The following is a 17,452-nucleotide window of genomic DNA, read 5'->3' as shown; positions in this document are numbered from 1 at the left end:
CAGGTGAAATAATAAAGTGTGTTGCCAGGTTTATCTTTAATTATGTCAGCCCCAAATAACAAAAGTTTAGGAAAAACTGGACTGAGTTTACTACTTATACTCCTCCATTCTTTTCTTTCGCTAGGCAAAACTAGGGTTGGAAGTATGCATTAAGGATGATTTTTTTCCTCCTTGCTGCCACTGCCACCGGTACTTCACCACTAACCTGTTGTTACTTGGAATGCATAATATGTTATGACCCAGTTCAGGAATTTCTCTGGCTCTGCTTCACTTCATTGTGTAATGTGGAGCAGGTACAGCAAAACAGTGTGAAGACATCACATCACACTTCCTCTTTTTTAAATCAAATGTTACTGAGGTGATGGTGGGGAGGAGAAGTGAATAAATCTAACTCCTTGACTGTTGCCACCTTGAAACTTAGTTCCAGCTTCTGCATACTCCTTGATAGTGAGAAATTTGTTTGGGCCACCTATCAGGGCATAGTGTTGGTAGCTTTTGTCAGGCTGGTAGGTATTTTCAAGGAGCTCAACTGAGGTCTCACCCAACTGTCTGCCATTTATTTTGATTGCAATCTCCAGGTCAACAAAGCTTGTAATAATTGAGAGACTGCTGCTGTTGGCAGAACGCTACGTCATCACTATAGAGGTAAGAAAAAGAAATTTTGGTACCCATGTCCCTTTAGTTTGAGTAGCCCAGTAAGTGCAATGCTAAGTTTAGGCTTCAAGTTCTCCTATTGTTATTGTTGTTATTGTTCTTATTTATTGAATTTATATACCGCCCTATTTTCTTCTTCTTTGGCAATCACTCATAGCTGAGGTAAGATTGTCTTCCATAAACACGGTTTTAACAATGAGTCCGTGAGTGACTGTGGAGGCCAATTCTGGATCCACACGTCCTTCCACAGTGGAGACATTGGTTCCCGGGCAGGAGTTGATCACAGTGTGGATTTGCCAAGTGTGCCTTCCTCTTAGCACATTTCTCCCTTGCATCCTGAGTTCGGGTGTCTTCAAAGTCCATGACACCTTTGGTAAAGGCTGTTCTCCAACTGGAGCACTCGCAGGCCAGTGTTTCCCAGTTGTCAGTGTTTATACTACATTTTTAAGATTTGCCTTTGAGACCCAAAGATCTCAAGGTGGTTTACAAAATAAAATCAAAATATAAAACCACAAAATACATAACCAAAATAAAAACAACAACCCAATAACACACATATCCCACTGTAGACTCATTGTTTAAGCAAGCAAGTTTCTATTACCTTTGGGCCGCATCAAAGAGTGAGGAGGATGAGAACCAACGCAGAACTGGATTGAAAAGGCTACAGTTTTATTAGTAGTAGCTATTTTTGCATTTTTTGGTTTTTTTGGGTGGCACTGTGGGTTAAACCACAGAGCCTGGAACTTGCCGATCAGAAGGTCGGCGGTTCGAATCCCCGCGACGGAGTGAGCTCCCATTGCTTGGTCCCTGCTCCTGCCAACCTAGCAGTTCAAAAGCATGTCAGAAGTGCAAGTAGATAAATCGGTACCGCTCCGGTGGGAAGGTAAACGGCGTTTCCATGTGCTGCTCTGGTTCGCCAGAAGCGGCTTAGTCATGCTGGCCACATGACCCGGAAGCTGTACGCCGGCTCCCTCGGCCAATAAAGCGAGATGAGCGCCGCAACCCCAGAGTCGGCCACGACTGAACCCTTTGCCTTTACCTATTTTTGTATTTGGCTGAACTGTGGCAGGGCAAGTGATCTAGTGAACTGGTCCTGGAGCCCCAGTCTCTCAAGTTTTGGCAAGAAATTTATACCTTGGAAGGTGACTAAGAAGTCCTAATAATAACAACTACTACTACTACTACCCCTTAACAGCCCACTGCAACAACAGTAGCATGCAGTGATCGGATTCTGCTCCTTGATCATGGGCCCTGCTTACTACCCAAGTGAATGAGAACACTGAGCTTTACCCGAAATTGGGTCTCCTTTGAATGACCTAGGAGCAGGCCGGAGAGAAGATTTCCATTCTGGACCACCGCAACCCTCTCCACCCACAGGCCATGCGGCACCAAGCTAACTCGCTGAGGGACAAGACCCATGAACAGTGCAGTGGCAAAGGCATAGACTTGGAGCTGCATGGCCTCTACACTGACAGGCAGTGGCTCTTCATGATTTCATAGCAGGAGCATTCCCAGCCCCAGCTGGAGCTTCTGGGAATTAAACCAGAGACCTTCTGCATACAAAGCAGGTGTTCTGCCACTGAGTCTCAGCCAGCATGGGCAGCGATGATGATGTCCAAAATATCTGGAGCACACCAGGTCGGGGAAGTCTTTGCTGTATAATGGACAGATCATTGTGACAGCTAAAACACAGATAAAAATGTTCAGTTGATCAGCTTACGCCAGTTTACATTTTAAATTGTTCCTTGATCATTTGTGTCAAAGGTCATTTTTACCACTTTCTTTCCACAGGACCTTTACTCCGTTCCACGTACTATTCTACCTCACGGTGCCTCCTTTCATGGACATCTTTTAACACTTAATGTTATGTATGAATCTACCAAAGATACCTTTACAGTAGAGGTATGCTCTTGCAATTTTATTGCCTTTTAAAATACTCATATTTCAGGTGTGAAAATTCTCAGCAAAAAGGGAGTTGGGTGTTGATGCAAAGCAGGGGTCAGCAAACTTTTTCAGCAGGGGACCGGTCCGCTGTCCCTCAGACCTTGTGGGAGGCCGGGCTTCATTTTTTGAAGAAAAAAATGAACAAATTCCTATGCCCCACAAATAACCCAGAGATGCATTTGTCAAGGTTATGCTGAGTAAATGGGGCTTGCAGGATAATGTGGAAAAGTTTCCCTTATGGGTCACTGGTTTCTGTCTAATAATACTTCCTAGAACTGAGAACATGAATGAACTAACTTCCACTTCATTTTTGCAGGCTCATAGCAATGAGATCATAGGGAGTGTCAGATGGAAGATAGCAAAGCTGTTGAATGCTCCTGTGGAAAACATACAGATATTTGCAAATGACAGCTTGGTATGTTAGGATGATTTTATCAATATTCTAGATGTGTACGGTTTGCAGAAGCTAAGAAAAGATATTGTATTTCAGCTAACAGTGAATAAAGATCAGAAGCTACTTCACCAGTTGGGCTTCTCTGAAGAACAAGCACTTACAGTAAAGACATCAGGAAGTGGAACCCCATCAGCAAGCTCTGCTGATTCCTCCACTAGCTCCAGCAACAGTAGTAATGTCTTCAGTTCATCATATGCAATGGAACAGGTACAACATGGGGCGAGTAAATATAGATTTCATACACACAAAGACACTTTTTCATTAATTAAGTTGTTTTCTTTTCACTTTAAAAAAATGCTTTCCAGTATCTTCCATTTCTCTGTACCCTGCATTGGACAGTCGTGATTCAAATCTTTATAAAATTAGTTTGTCAGAATTTGAAAATCAGTTGAAAATAAACTGAAGTGAGCTAGTGCTACATGCAGTTACTACACTGATCCTGCACTTTTTCCCAGTTGAATTGAGATGCTTGATAAATCCAGCAGGAACTGCTAGCACACCCTTCTCATCTGATTTTGATGAATGCAGGATTTCAGTGATCATTTCAGAAATGAATGCATCTGAATTGTTTGAAGTAGTTCTAACTGTAAGCAGAAATGGAAAAAGTATAAAGCATCCTCCCTGCTGCTGTTCACTATATTTGATGACACAGTTTAGAATTCCAAGGTGTAATGTTTTGGTCCACTCTGTACATAAAAGTTAAAAGTATTGGAAATGTGAAGCTGTGGTTTCTTTGGCAGAATTTCAGATCAACACTGCAGACGTGTGTGTGTGTGTGTGTGAGTGAGAGAGAGAGAGAGAGAGAGAGAGAGAAGTATACAGGATTCAGTGCCTTGTGTTGGCAAGTAGCTGACATCCCTAGGCCAGGTTTTAAATTTATATCGCTCAATTTTTAAAAATTGAGAACCCTAACAAATTGCTTAAGAAATAGGGGAGTTAATTGTGTGTTCTTAATCCTCAGGAAAAATCCCTCCCTGGAGTGGTAATGGCTCTTGTGTGTAATGTGTTTGACATGCTGTACCAGCTTGCGAACCTAGAAGAGCCAAGGTAAGACACTGTAGAAATACTGTGGCTGCAAAAATAAATAAATTTCGGAAGCATTTACCAGTAGGCATAGTGTCCAGCCCAGCAGAAATTGAGTACATTATATGTCTCTTGTATTCTTCAGGATTACTTTGAGAGTACGGAGGCTTCTTTTGCTGATTCCTACTGACCCAGCTATTCAGGAAGCTCTTGATCAGCTAGATTCTCTTGGACGAAAGGTATATATTTTTCTGTTAACTACACAATCATAGTCTAGTTTTACTGATTGAGATTGGGATTGAAAGGAATGGAGAAAGAAATAGGTAGGGCATTAAATTGTAGGCATTATAAAATTCTGGGGAAATGCTAGCCATTGTGGAGCAAGAATTGAACCATCACTGGCTAAATTAATTTTATTTCTCTTATTATTAATGATGTGTTGCTTTGGCGGGGGGTGGGATTCCTTTGCTTAGCACACATTACTTTCCTTCTAGGGATTCAGATAGCATGGCTAATGTGCTTATCGCCACTGGGGCAGGAAAAATGCCATGTTAGCACAGCCGGGTATTAGCTTGCTAGCTTCATCTCAACGTTGGCACAGAATCTATTACTCATAAAGTTCCTAAGCCACAGGCTCATTTAACATTCACCCTTAAGGATGGCTGGCCTAGCTACCTATATAGGATAGTAGCAAATAGTCATTGGGTCCTAACCATGTTTCATAGAAGTTAGCAAACTACGTTAAAATTAATCTGGCATTCACAAAACATGTCTCTCCCGTATCTCTCACGCTGCAACCTTCCAAGAGTTTTACTTCACCCCCAAAGGCACACTCCTCCATTGTCTCCCAAGACAGATGGATGCCAGCTATTAAAAAATAATAATGTAAATTACAAAAAATACTAATTAAAGAGAAATTGTATTTACACTGGGGTGCATCGAAAAAGAAGGGTGGGGCATAAACTTTGTAAAAATCTGCAGATTGTATTTTATAGTTCTTTATGGTATTGAATAGGGATCTTGAATCTGTGGCACTCCAGACGTCAAATTTCTATCAGCCTGAGTCGGCTGCACCAGTAGACAGGGATGGACTTGTAATCCAGCGATACTGAGAGGGCCACGAGTCCTCTGTCCCTGGTATAGAATATAGCAAAAGGTGCTTGCAAGAGATTTTATTACTTTTAGGAAGTTCAGGACTCCAAAGACTAGCTGTCATGGCTATATAACCATGTTACTGTATATCAGAACTGCCTTCTTATTTGTATTTCTCTATGCTTATTCTTTTCTCAGAAAACATTGCTCTCTGAATCAAACTCCCAGTCTTCAAAGTCGCCTTCTTTGTCTACAAAGCATCAACACCAGCCTAGCGCTACTTCAATACTTGAAAGTCTTTTCAGGTCTTTTGCCCCAGGAATGTCTACTTTTAGAGTACTTTACAATCTTGAGGTAAGAGTAAATTGGCATGGAAGTGTGGGGTAGGGCCAAATATCAATTCTTTTGTTTTGCATGTAGAAGACCCTATGTTCAGTTCCTGGCATCTCCAGGTAGAGTTGGGAAAGTTTTCTGTATGAAACTTTGCCTCCAGTCAGCGACCTGGTTTACACCATAATACTAAAATGTGACTTAGGCAAGTGTCAACAAACTCGGAGGAGGAGAGAGAAAAGGCAGTCTGTGAACCCAATGATTTGTTGAGGCTCATCCATTTAATGCTAAACTATAGTTTAGTGCTTGGGTCCTCAAATATTTTAAGTCCTGAGACACATCTGGAAAACTAAAAAATATAAAGGATGCCACAATATATCCATTCACAGAAGAAAAATGGGGTGATGCCAGCACACACAAAACAAAGCTGGCAAAACAAACATGCAAAACCCTCCATCCCCCAAAAGGGGGAAAGGCAAGTAATAAAAAGCAGCCCAGACTAACAAAAAAAACACCTGCAGCCGCATGCCAACATACAGAATACACACAGTGCTAGGAAACAAAAAGGAGTCATTGAATTCTCTTAAGATGAAACTCTGCTGCAGTGACACTGTGTTTCCAGTTGTCCATAGTTGGGTTATCTTTGCATGGTTTCCATAGTAGTGATCCTGCTCTCTTGCAACCACCTAAACATCTGTTTACCAGGTCGCATGGCACTCCCTCACCACCTTGTAGTTCCTTATCTTCCATTCTTTTTACATACTATGTAAATATACCATAACTTCTCTCTTGAAATGACAGGGATTGTCATGGGCCTTGAAACACTCTTCATGAAAGCTTTGTTAGTATTCAAGGACCTCTGACTGTGTTAATGTTCTTAATTATATAACAGGTGTTGATAAAAGAATTAATTAACATTATTGAAAGGTCTCATTGAATTCAGATGACCAAGTGCCGTAGGAAGGTGAGTTAATTCTGAGTAGCAGTGTTAGAGTGTAATATGAACTCTTGCTCAGCTGAGCATACTTTGCCTGTGGGTGAGAGAGGGGCTTAGTGTATTGCTCCATTGAAACTCTGCCACTTACCTAAAGTCTGAATATTTTTCAGGTCCTGAGTTCCAAGCTAATGCCTACAGCGGATGATGAAATGGCAAGAAATTGTGCCAAATCTTTCTGCGAAAATTTTCTCAGAGCAGGTGGCTTGAGGTTAGTTGAAATAAATATTCTGAAGTGGAACCTTCCATCTGTGCGAGAACTAGCCTTTAAGTATTCTCCACTCAGTATACATTTAATACCAGTATAAATACTGTAAGTGGTGCTCTCAATAGTAGTATTTGAGCAGCTATTCCAAATACTGTGAGGACAACATAAATTACACTAGGTTGTTTGCCTTCTTTCTGTGTATGATGTTGAATAAATTGCAGCAAGGGTTTTTTCCTGTTACCTTTCCACTTCCATAAGCCTTTCTTCGCACATCCTACACAAAGAGGTGCCAAAACTGCAGTGCAACCTGGATATCCTTGCTTTTTCAATACTGCTTTCAGTGGTCGGTGCTGTCCTCCCAAAATCTGTTAAGGTGTTTGCAGAAAATGCTTTGTCAAAGAGTTCTGGATAATGGATAGTACTATGCCATTGATCATTGAATCTGCACTTAACTTTGAATAGGAGTAGACAGTTTGAGGCACTGAGATGGCATTGACTATGCCCTACTGATAAAGTCATAATAATTTAAATAGTTGATTAGAATTTTAAAAAAATAAGCTGGAGCTTGTAAGTATTAAATGTCATCTCTTAGCATATTTGTACTTCAGTACTTGACCGGCAAATGAGAGTTGCTTATATCTCTAGTCTCCAGTAGTTGTGTGCTTAGAATCATAGAATGGTAGAGTTGGAAGGGACCCTGAGGATCATCTAGTCCAAACCCCTGCAATGCAGCTGTTCCATACAGGGATTGAACCTGCAGCCTTGACATTATCAGCACCATGCTTTAACCAACTGAGCCATAACACGCCAACAGAAGAGTATGCCTTTGGACCACAGAAAGGAAGGAAGTGACAGGTGCTGCCATTATTGTGATGGCACAGTCATTGGATCGGTGTCCAGAACATTGTGCAGTGCAGAAAAAAGTTGATTTACATCAGAGCCCTTGCTTTCCCCCGTTTCACCTGCTGATAGACAGAATTTGGTGGAGCCTGTCAACTGGCTCCCTGATTTAGTGATAGTGTTAGTGAGGCTGCTTTGTTTTAAGTGATTAACACATTATACTAATCCTCATCAATACAGGGAAATATTTTCAACCAACAGACTTCTACATGTGTTATATGTTTCTTGTCTTAATTAAAAATCTCTAAATTTATTTTCCAGTTTGGTGGTGAATGTTATGCAGAGAGACTCCATCCCATCAGAAGTGGATTATGAAACAAGACAGGGAGTTTATTCAATCTGTCTGCAGCTGGCAAGGTATGTGATTGATTTTTCAAAGGTAGATATGCATGACCCTAATCTGCTCAGTGTTTGATCTTCCTAAGGTACATAGTGCCTTCACTGTTCAAAACAACACAATTCTTTTTATGTTTAGGTTTTTGCTTGTTGGGCAAACCATGCCTACCTTTCTTGATGACGATATTGTTAAACATGGAGTGGAAACACTATCGTCACGCCCATTCCGTAATGTGAGCCGGCAGACTACCAGGCAGATGTCAATGTGTGGAACCCCAGAGAAGTCCTCTTATCGCCAGCTATCTGTGTCAGACAGGTCCTCTATCAGAGTGGAGGAGATCATTCCTGCTGCACGGGTTGCAATCCAAGTAAGTAGGTCTAATGTGGCAGCAGTAGCCCTGCTAAAGGCAGAGCTCAAACATCTGCTCTGCAGAATTTTAGTACCTTTTTAAAAAAATGACACACTGCCAGAAAACCAGAGTTTTTCTCCTGTTTCCAACTATGTTCCTTGGATTTGATGTCACCTGTAAGTGCTTTTCTGGCCTAACACATTGGTATCTTGAACAAGAATTCTTTTTTTTTTTCCCCCAGACAATGGAAGCAAACGACTTCACTTCCACAGTTGCTTGTTTTATGCGACTCTCATGGGCTGCTGCTGCAGGGCGGCTTGACCTGGTGGGAAGCAGCCAGCCGATCAAAGAAAGCAACACGCTGTTCCCTGTTGGCATTCGTAACCGTCTTAGCAGCTCAGGTACGCCACTGACTTGACAGAATTGAAACAGCTGAGATTTGGCAATGACCTCAGCTCTGTGTTGCTCATAAGACTTTATCACAACTGTAGCTGTTCATTCCTAACTTGAGAGATCTACACTTCTTTTAATCTTTTGTCACTTGTTAACATATTGCAGGAAGCAATTGCAGTTCAGGGAGTGAAGGAGAACCAACAGCTCTGCATGCTGGGATCTGTGTGAGGCAGCATTCTGTATCCACCAAAGATGCACTGATTGCAGGAGAGGCCTTGTCTCTCTTAGTTACATGCCTACAGCTCCGCAGTCAGCAGCTAGGTAGGTCTGAGAGAAGTGGATGAAGCTTTTCTGTTGTTTCCTGACCCTACATACAATTGTGCCACAAAGACCCAGTCCCAATTTGTTACCATCCAGCTCTGTTTTCACTTTCTCTCAACCTCTGCTTATATCTGGCACCCACATTTTACTGTAACGCCATATAACGCTAATGATTCTATTAGATTTTCCCAATGATATTTTAATGCTAGGAGTATTAAGTACTATAGTGCTTTCTCACGAAAGAAATTGTGACAATCCACATTGTGTTTTTCTTAGGATCTTTTTACAACCTCCCTTGTGTTGCTGACTTTATCATAGACATACTACTTGGCTCGCCAAGTGCAGAGGTAAGGTGCTTGCATTTATATTCAGAGCAGTTCTCTTGCAGAGAGCAGGGCATGTTCTGCCCTGTAGCATGGACCAAGTGCTCGTGCCAGTGGCAGCTGAAAAACATTTGCTACAGGTGAAGTTACTTCGGCTATGCCACTGACTTTCAAGCAAGCAAGTTCCTAGGATGAGAAAGCTGTGTTTTTAGAGGACTGGACTTCTGGGAATTAAATTAACTGCCAGCATTTTTTATCATACTTTATACAGATGTGCCAGTTTAAAACTGAAACTAAGATTTGCCTCAAAAGCAGCAATGGATTGATGACATTTTTTCCTGCCTCAAGTGGGCAATTGGAGGATGACAACACTTGGTGCTGTCCTAGTGCCCACTCAAGAAAGAGCCTGCATGGTCACTTCTGTTCCTTACATGCTTGTCTGTCTCAGCTAGCTTGGACAAATTACGATAGTAACTTGAGTGTTTTAATAGTTTTCTAAGACACTGGTATTAGGTTTTGTGATCTGACATGTGCTTCTGCCCTGTTCCAGATTCGTCGCGTGGCCTGTGACCAATTGTATACCCTCAGTCAGACAGACACATCAGCTCACCCTGATATACAAAAACCAAACCAATTTCTTTTGAGTGTCGTCCTTACTGCTCAGCTGCCGCTCTGGTCACCTACCAGCATCATGAGAGGCGTCAACCAGAGGCAAGTTGGAGGCATGTTTGTTCAATAGAGAATGTAAGAATTAAAAATAAGCATTTGTCTTAAATGCTTATTTAAGACAAGTGCAGTAAAAACTTGTGAAACGGGGGAGAAAGAGTGCTAGAAGTGAACTGAGAAGTTATGATTTCCCCTGTGGTTGCTTGAATAGGAATTGAATAGCCAGGAAGTTACTGAATCATACTGCAGCATTGAACCACAATCTACCCAGTACAAAGAGAGGATAAGCATTTGGAGGCAGTAGCATCAGCCAGCATACTATGCTAACTTACTTTTAGATTTGTTGATCATAGTAAATGCACAAAAAACCAATAGCGCTGTGGCGGGGGGGGGGGGGGAGTGCTGTTTTAAAATTACATACATGCCAATAACAAAACATCAGTCTTCTTCCTGTTACCATTAGATTTCCAATAAGAACATAAGCATCCATGATGTTGAATGTGCAGCAATGTTTGCTTTAAAAGTTAAACATTAAATATGAACACCAAATCCCAGATCTGCTTTCAGAGAAGGGGATTTTAAGCTGATAGCATTTCAACATATTATTCTGGGATGAATGATGATGATCGTTACAAACAATTCACTACTGTGAACTTAAAATAAAAGCAAACCTTTGTTTTATAGCATAGAATGTAAGTCAACATGTTGGCTAGGTCTGAATAAACATCTTGCATGTGTACATGGTACCTGGGAAAGTAAAGGTTTCTGTAAATATTTTATATGCTTCTGAGATTCCTCCCCCCCCCTCCCAATATTAATTGCCTGAATTTGCTTTTAGGCTTTTGTCCCAGTGTACAGAGTACTTTGACCTTAGATGCCAGTTATTGGACGATCTCACATGTAAGTAATAGGAATCAAAACTACTTGAAACTTAATGTACCATAAGAAAACGTCCCTTACCCACATGGTAAACAGTGCCATCGAAGTTGAGTCAAGAATTAATATTGATTGCGCTTATGGAGAGAGAGAAATTTGTTTCTCTTGGGTTCTTATCCTTCCTCCATTATTTGTGTCCTTGTAGTTCTGTGCAGAACTGTATTTGCATGGGCTAAAAACTCTGTTTCAGAGGTCAAGTGAAAGATCATCTGCCTCTCTCATGAACTTTTTGCCTGGGTCTTCTCTTTAGTTTTAGTGTGCAGTCTAATTGTCTCAAGTGATTAGTAGTTGACTCTGAGCACACAGGTGGGTAGCAGTACTATCCCAGCCAGATGGGCGGGGTATAAATAATAAAAGTATTATTATTACCATTTCCTACCTTTTCAAGACCATAAGAAACTACACACTACAACTACCATAGCATTCGACTTTCTTGCGGATGGAAATAACATACAAGAGCCACTTTGGCTTTTTTCACATTGTTTTATAGAACTAGGAAGAGTGGCCAGGATAATGCATGCATGTTCTTTGCCACTAGGGGATGTATGTAGGAGTATGAGCAAGTGATAGAAAGGCAAAAGAGCCAAAAAATGCTATTCTCCCTTATAATAACTTTTTTTTTAAAAAAAAAAAAAGGGAACGTTTACCTGTGTCTTGACATTTCATTTCCAAAAAATAATTCTGTGTTCATTTTAAGCTAAATGATATCTTTTATATGAAACAAAATGTTAACCTAAGTTTGTCCATCTGTTCTGTAGGCTTAACCCATGTGGTTTTTCTTACCTAGCTTCAGAAATGGAACAGCTAAAGATTAGCCCAGCTGCTATGTTGGAGGATGAGATCACGTGGTTGGATAACTTTGAACCTACCCGTGCAGCTGAATGTGAAACCAGTGAAGCTGACAATGTGTTGTTGGCGGGACATTTGAGGCTCATTAAGACCCTCCTGTCACTTTGCGGAACAGAGAAGGAAATGCTAGGTAACTTGCTTTCAGTGTTTAGTTGTGTCATTACAATGTTAAACCTAGCGATTTCATTTCTTCCTCGCTGCTGAGATCGCTCAGGCTTCAGATCACAAGAATTCCTAATTTGTCAGGTCAGGCTGCTTGCATCTGGTTGCCACAGGCAACAAGAGTTCTAATTTTCACAGTGGAAAGAGAATGGTTCTTCACCTCCTTTGTGGAGCAAGGTTTAAGCTTTCAGGCAAATAAGCAAATGCAGCAAATTTGGCAGTATGAACAACTATCTCTTAGGATAAGACCTGAGTGAGCAGAGGTTGTCTCACTTTCCTGCCTGCTTAGAACATACTTCAAATAGCAGTGGTCTTAAATGAAAATTATTTGCTGTTTTCCACATTTGATTCGTAGTGCTTTGGTCATAAACTATTACAAAAATAACCGTTCTCTGGGGTGCGGATAGCTGTATGTGTATCTTACAATAAAACAGGAACAGCATGTGATGCCATTTGATAATCATTGCTTAGTTGTTTTAGTAAAGGGGAGGGGAGACTCTGGTGGAGGTGCTCTTTAAATACAGTGAAAGTTGCTATAGTCCGGCTTGTGTTCTGCCAAGGTGAAGCCATCTGTTCTGACTGGCAGCAGTTATCCAGTAAGACCTTTCTCAGCTCTGCTTCCTATGACCTGTTTAAGTAGAGATGATAGGAAAAGCATGATCCCTCACTGGACACCTTTTTCTTGCATGATCATTTATTATAAATCATGTAACGGTCAACATTGAACATAGTGTTATTCCCTTTATAGGTTCGTCTTTGATCAAACCATTATTAGATGACTTCCTCTTCCGAGCATCTAGGATTATTCTGAACAGCCATTCTCCAGCTGGCAGTGTGGCTGCCACTCAGCAAGACTTTCATCCAAAGTAAAGAGTGCATGAGGACTTTTGTTGTATTAAACAAAGAAGCACAGAGGGCTCAGATCTACCATCCTTGAATAGTCAATCAGCTTTGTGCAGAATGGAACAATTTCCTTTTTTTAAAAAAGACATTGAAGTAAACTTCATAAGCAGTGCTTGAGTGTGCCGAGAAATTAAATAACCGAGAATAAATGTGGTTCCTGAGAGAGGCTATTAAGAAACATATTGAAATACTACTCAATTATAAATCATCTATATTGCTCTCATGTTCTTTATTACATTTTTAGAACATGATGTTCCATATCTGTGGAGAATCACATTTCAAATTCTTGAAGATTATTAAGCAATATTGCAAATGCTCTTCCAGAACTATTTATTTTTACTGTGCATAATTTGAATGGGTATAGTCGGTCCATTACAAAATCCAAAGGGCTCAGTTGTTTTAAAAAGCAAAGCTCAATCCCTCTTTCAGAAGCACAAAGGCATCTGAATAATTTATTGGACCATAGGGCCGGTGTAGCTGACCCGTGCATTATCACAGTCCATAACTCCCTTAAAATGTTGAATGCCATACCCAGAAACAAAGAAATCAGCTTAACTGTTTTCGTAAATTTCTCTTATGGGTGTAACTTAACTTAGCCACTGAGCTTGGGATTTTATGCAGAAATCTAGGCACTTTTCTGCTTAAGTGTCATTTTATTTACATCCTGGAACCAGTCTTTCTTTAGGAGGGAATGATAAGCACACAGGCTTTTTTTATTCCTTGCCTTCCTCTGCAAAATAAATAACATCCACTGGTCCAGGAAATAAAAATGCCCTGAACGGTTTTAAAATTGGACTGCACAGATGGGCATTAAACTTTACTTGGATTCCCTTTGGCAACTATTGGAAGTAGGTCATTTGATATATCTTGCTAGTATGAAAACTGAATATGCAGCATGAACAGATTCTTTTTGCTCCCTTCTAGGTGCAGTACAGTGAATAGCCGATTAGCAGCATATGAAGTGCTGGTGATGCTGGCAGATAGCTCGCCTTCAAATCTACAGCTTATTACAAAAGAGCTGCTCTCTATGCATCACCAGCTTGATCCAGCTCTTTCCAAGGAATTTGATGTAAGTGCGTTACTTCAATGGAGGTAATTTTTTTCACTCCAGCTATGTATATATGAAGCTAAATGTCAGATCTTCAGAATGGATTAAACAATGAGAGTCATAGAATTGTAGCGTTGGAAGGAACCATAATGAATATTTTTTGAAAGTCTCTTGGATATTCAGTTTTTCTAATAATTATATCCATTAATGCTTTAAAAGTTCTTTGCTACAAATTTCTGCTCTCTGCCTCCCTATCTTCCAGTATCTCCCACCTGTAGACGGTCGATCCATTTCAGGATTTGTGGGGCTAAAAAACGGAGGTGCAACATGTTACATGAATGCAGTCTTCCAACAGCTCTATATGCAGCCAGGACTTCCCGAGGTAATCTTTATTTAATGTTCTTAAAGCAAATTATTTTGGGATGCCTGTTAGCTTCATACATATAGTCTGGACTCTGGGAAGGAAGGAGTGCTGAATCATGAAAATGGGCCACAACTCTGAGGTAAATCCAAAACTACCTAGTTCAGAAATTACAAGGCTGAGATTCATATGTAGTAAATGAGGGGATCTCTAACCTTGGTGATAGGGTTTTGGCTCAGGCACATTTAGAAATCCAAAACTTTCTGGGACACCATAAAATGCCCATGTCATAGAATAAAAACTGTTGACGCTCACACAGGCAAAACACTTGTGTAGATGACAAAATACAGACAAAACAAACATGCAGCATCCCCAGGAAAACACATACATCACAAAATAAACACAGTAAAAACCAGGCAAAACACGCATACCCCAGCAGTGACAAAAAGCATAGCTTTGGAAATAATTAAAAGCAAGGAGAACACCCAGCCCCAAACAACAAAAGCAAATTGCACACAAACACAAGCACCAAAAACAAAACAACAGGAGAAGCACACACACAATTGGCCCATCATCCCCAAGCCTCCCAGATAGCAGCAGGATTCCTTTTCTTCTCTGAAAAGGTTTGGAGGCTAAACACAGAGCTGGAGCTTGCTCACCCTCTTTCCCCTTCCTTTGAAGAATATCTCTGGGCCCACCTGGGCCATAGTTGGAGCACATGGGCATTTGAAGCCCAGGCTCTTGCTCCTGCTTTGCTTGGAGGACAGATACAGGAGCCTTGTGATCTCTCCTCCACCCAGTTCCTATAAGGGGACAGAATGAATTCCAGTCCTTTGAGGTAGTGCAGTTTGGTGAGAAGCCTTTCAGTGAGGCCAGCCATGTTGCCCTACTTTTCGTCCCTTCCATCTTCCTAACCAGTATGCTTGTTGAAGTTGAGAACAGTTAATAAGGAAGCTCTGGGTATGTTGAATATTAATATTAAATACCTTGGTTACTGCTCTTACCAACTCTTGACGACACTGAACTGTTCCTAAGTGTGATGCATTTTCAATAACTTTCCTTGTCAATTGTTTCTAAAGGCATTGCTTTCGATTGACGATGACATGGACAATCCCGATGACAATGTGTTCTACCAAGTTCAGTCACTCTTTGGTCACTTAATGGAGAGCAAGCTGCAGTATTACATACCTGAAAATTTCTGGAAGGTAATTCTCCCCACCCCCAATTTTAACATGTAGATTTAGGTCTAAACATACTGAAACGCAGCAATACTAAAAGGACTCTTACCTGTTTGAATATCTACCTTGGTTTTCGAACAGCTTAGTTCTCAAATGTTTTGGCTCCCGAATGCCGCAAACCTGGAAATGACTGTTCCAGTTTGCAAACTATTTTCCTGCAGCCAATCAGAAGCTGTACTTTGCTTTCCAAACATTTTGGAAGTTGAATGGACTTCCAGAACTGATTCCGTTCAACTTCCAAGGTGCAACTGTAATATATAGTTCTCCCTATTGGTCACAATCCAGTGGTGCTGATCACTGGGATGCTCTCCTCTCCTTCCACTGGGTGGCAAGCTTTTTCCAGGGAACTAAGAAGCATCTAATGCTTTCCTTAAGAGTCTCAGTATATTAAAGCAGTGACTCTATGGAATACATTTTATATTTTAGATCTTCAAGATGTGGAACAAGGAGCTCTATGTACGTGAACAACAAGATGCTTATGAGTTCTTCACAAGTCTTATAGATCAGATGGATGAATACCTCAAGGTTATTTTTATGTTTGTTATGGTGTTATAATTACACAGTAATTCTTTTCATTAACAGCCACTTCATGTATAAGCTAGTTGCTATTAGCATTTTTTTTATCTCTTACAGAAAATAGGGCGAGACCAAATATTTAAGAACACTTTCCAGGGAATCTACTCTGATCAGAAAATCTGCAAGGACTGTCCTCATAGGTGGGTGAATTTTAACTTAGGTTATTGCTAGTTACGGGTAGCCTACTTGGAAAAAAGAACTCTTAATGTTAACTACTGGAACATTGTAGGAGAAGTGCTTGATTTTCATCTTTGTTTAGTGCCATTCAGTGACTTCATTTTAAAGGAGTAAAAGCTCTTGATAAGTACACTGCCAATATCCCCCCCTCAACTTTTTCTCTTGCAGATTAGCATGATTCAGGCATGGAATTCTCCTTTCCACAGGCAGGGCCATGTCAGTCATTCGGCAGCTTTCAACATTCCATGGGATATGGCCTAACCAGTCCTAACCCTGCCTGCTCTGCAACAGCACAGAGCTCTCAAGGCTCAACCATTTATATCCTCCCTTCTCTGGATTATGTGGGAGAGGAGCCCGATCGCTTCTCAGTCAACACATTACATTAGATTTCTAAATTAATTTCTCAAGCCTTTATAATTCTCATAGGTTAGGGTTTAGAAAAGCCGTTGCCAATTCTTCATTTTTAAAAATAGAAATAAAACACAGCAGCTTGGTTGCAAATACGGAAAACATGTTACCAGCAAAAGATGTCTGATTGGGAAGTCTCTTTCCTAGCCCTTTCCCAACCTAGTGCCTTCCAGGTGTTTTGGGCTACAACTCCCATCATCCCTGATCATTGGCCATGTTGAGTGGGCCTGATGGGATTTGGAATCCAAAAGCTCTGGAGGCTGCCAGGTGAGGGAAGGCTGTCATAGATCTGTTTCTATGGCACCCGCCTCCCCTTCCTGTATGACACCCCCACCCCCATTTTCTTGTCAATATTGTTAGTATTGCATCTGTAATTATACTACTACTTAATTCTTCACAAATAGTAACCATGGTTAGTTTTTAAGCAGCAAACCCTCACCAGGATTGAAATTGCAGGGAGGACGGGTTGGAGCCATGAGTCTATAGCCTGCCGTCTTATAGCACAATCCAAACTCAAGATCCTCTGGGATGAATGGGTTTGGTTCTGGCAGATTTTGAGCTTCCTCAGCTGGGGATATGCTGGCAGAGGTCTTTCACCCTGTCTGAGCCAGAGGGTTGCCGACAGAAGTCTCAAAAAAGGGAGGCATTCTGAGGGCCTGGCAGAGGTGGAACAGGGCAAGGAGAGACTTAGACCTTTCCCTTGCAGTTAAGTCATGTGGCCTCACAACCCGGCAGAACTTAGCCAGCAAAATGGGTGTTGTGAATCATATTCTTCCTTCACAGAGCTGGAAATAGGCTTAACTTAA

General features: G+C 41.1%; 1 protein-coding gene across 2 annotated transcripts in view; it reads left to right on the top strand.

The window, feature by feature from the left end:
• Window positions 1–17,452, top strand: part of USP24 (ubiquitin specific peptidase 24) — a 74,485-nt gene that overhangs the window by 37,275 nt on the left and 19,758 nt on the right. For both annotated transcript variants that reach the window (XM_083447947.1, XM_083447948.1), the window contains exons 24-45: window positions 579–645; window positions 2,446–2,556; window positions 2,915–3,013; window positions 3,089–3,259; window positions 4,014–4,099; window positions 4,221–4,314; window positions 5,366–5,521; window positions 6,605–6,702; window positions 7,861–7,956; window positions 8,075–8,303; window positions 8,527–8,686; window positions 8,844–8,999; window positions 9,276–9,346; window positions 9,873–10,033; window positions 10,827–10,888; window positions 11,712–11,903; window positions 12,684–12,801; window positions 13,763–13,907; window positions 14,149–14,268; window positions 15,327–15,452; window positions 15,912–16,010; window positions 16,119–16,201. In XM_083447947.1, coding sequence (XP_083304073.1) covers window positions 579–645; window positions 2,446–2,556; window positions 2,915–3,013; window positions 3,089–3,259; window positions 4,014–4,099; window positions 4,221–4,314; window positions 5,366–5,521; window positions 6,605–6,702; window positions 7,861–7,956; window positions 8,075–8,303; window positions 8,527–8,686; window positions 8,844–8,999; window positions 9,276–9,346; window positions 9,873–10,033; window positions 10,827–10,888; window positions 11,712–11,903; window positions 12,684–12,801; window positions 13,763–13,907; window positions 14,149–14,268; window positions 15,327–15,452; window positions 15,912–16,010; window positions 16,119–16,201 — 2,700 coding nt within the window. The remainder of the gene's footprint in view (window positions 1–578; window positions 646–2,445; window positions 2,557–2,914; window positions 3,014–3,088; window positions 3,260–4,013; window positions 4,100–4,220; window positions 4,315–5,365; window positions 5,522–6,604; window positions 6,703–7,860; window positions 7,957–8,074; window positions 8,304–8,526; window positions 8,687–8,843; window positions 9,000–9,275; window positions 9,347–9,872; window positions 10,034–10,826; window positions 10,889–11,711; window positions 11,904–12,683; window positions 12,802–13,762; window positions 13,908–14,148; window positions 14,269–15,326; window positions 15,453–15,911; window positions 16,011–16,118; window positions 16,202–17,452) is intronic.

Source organism: Podarcis tiliguerta, assembly GCF_965153285.1.
Source record: "Podarcis tiliguerta genome assembly, chromosome: 6".
Taxonomy (NCBI): domain Eukaryota; kingdom Metazoa; phylum Chordata; class Lepidosauria; order Squamata; family Lacertidae; genus Podarcis; species Podarcis tiliguerta.
Note: the sequence above shows the minus strand (reverse complement) of the source record. Positions and strands in the feature narration are given on the sequence as shown.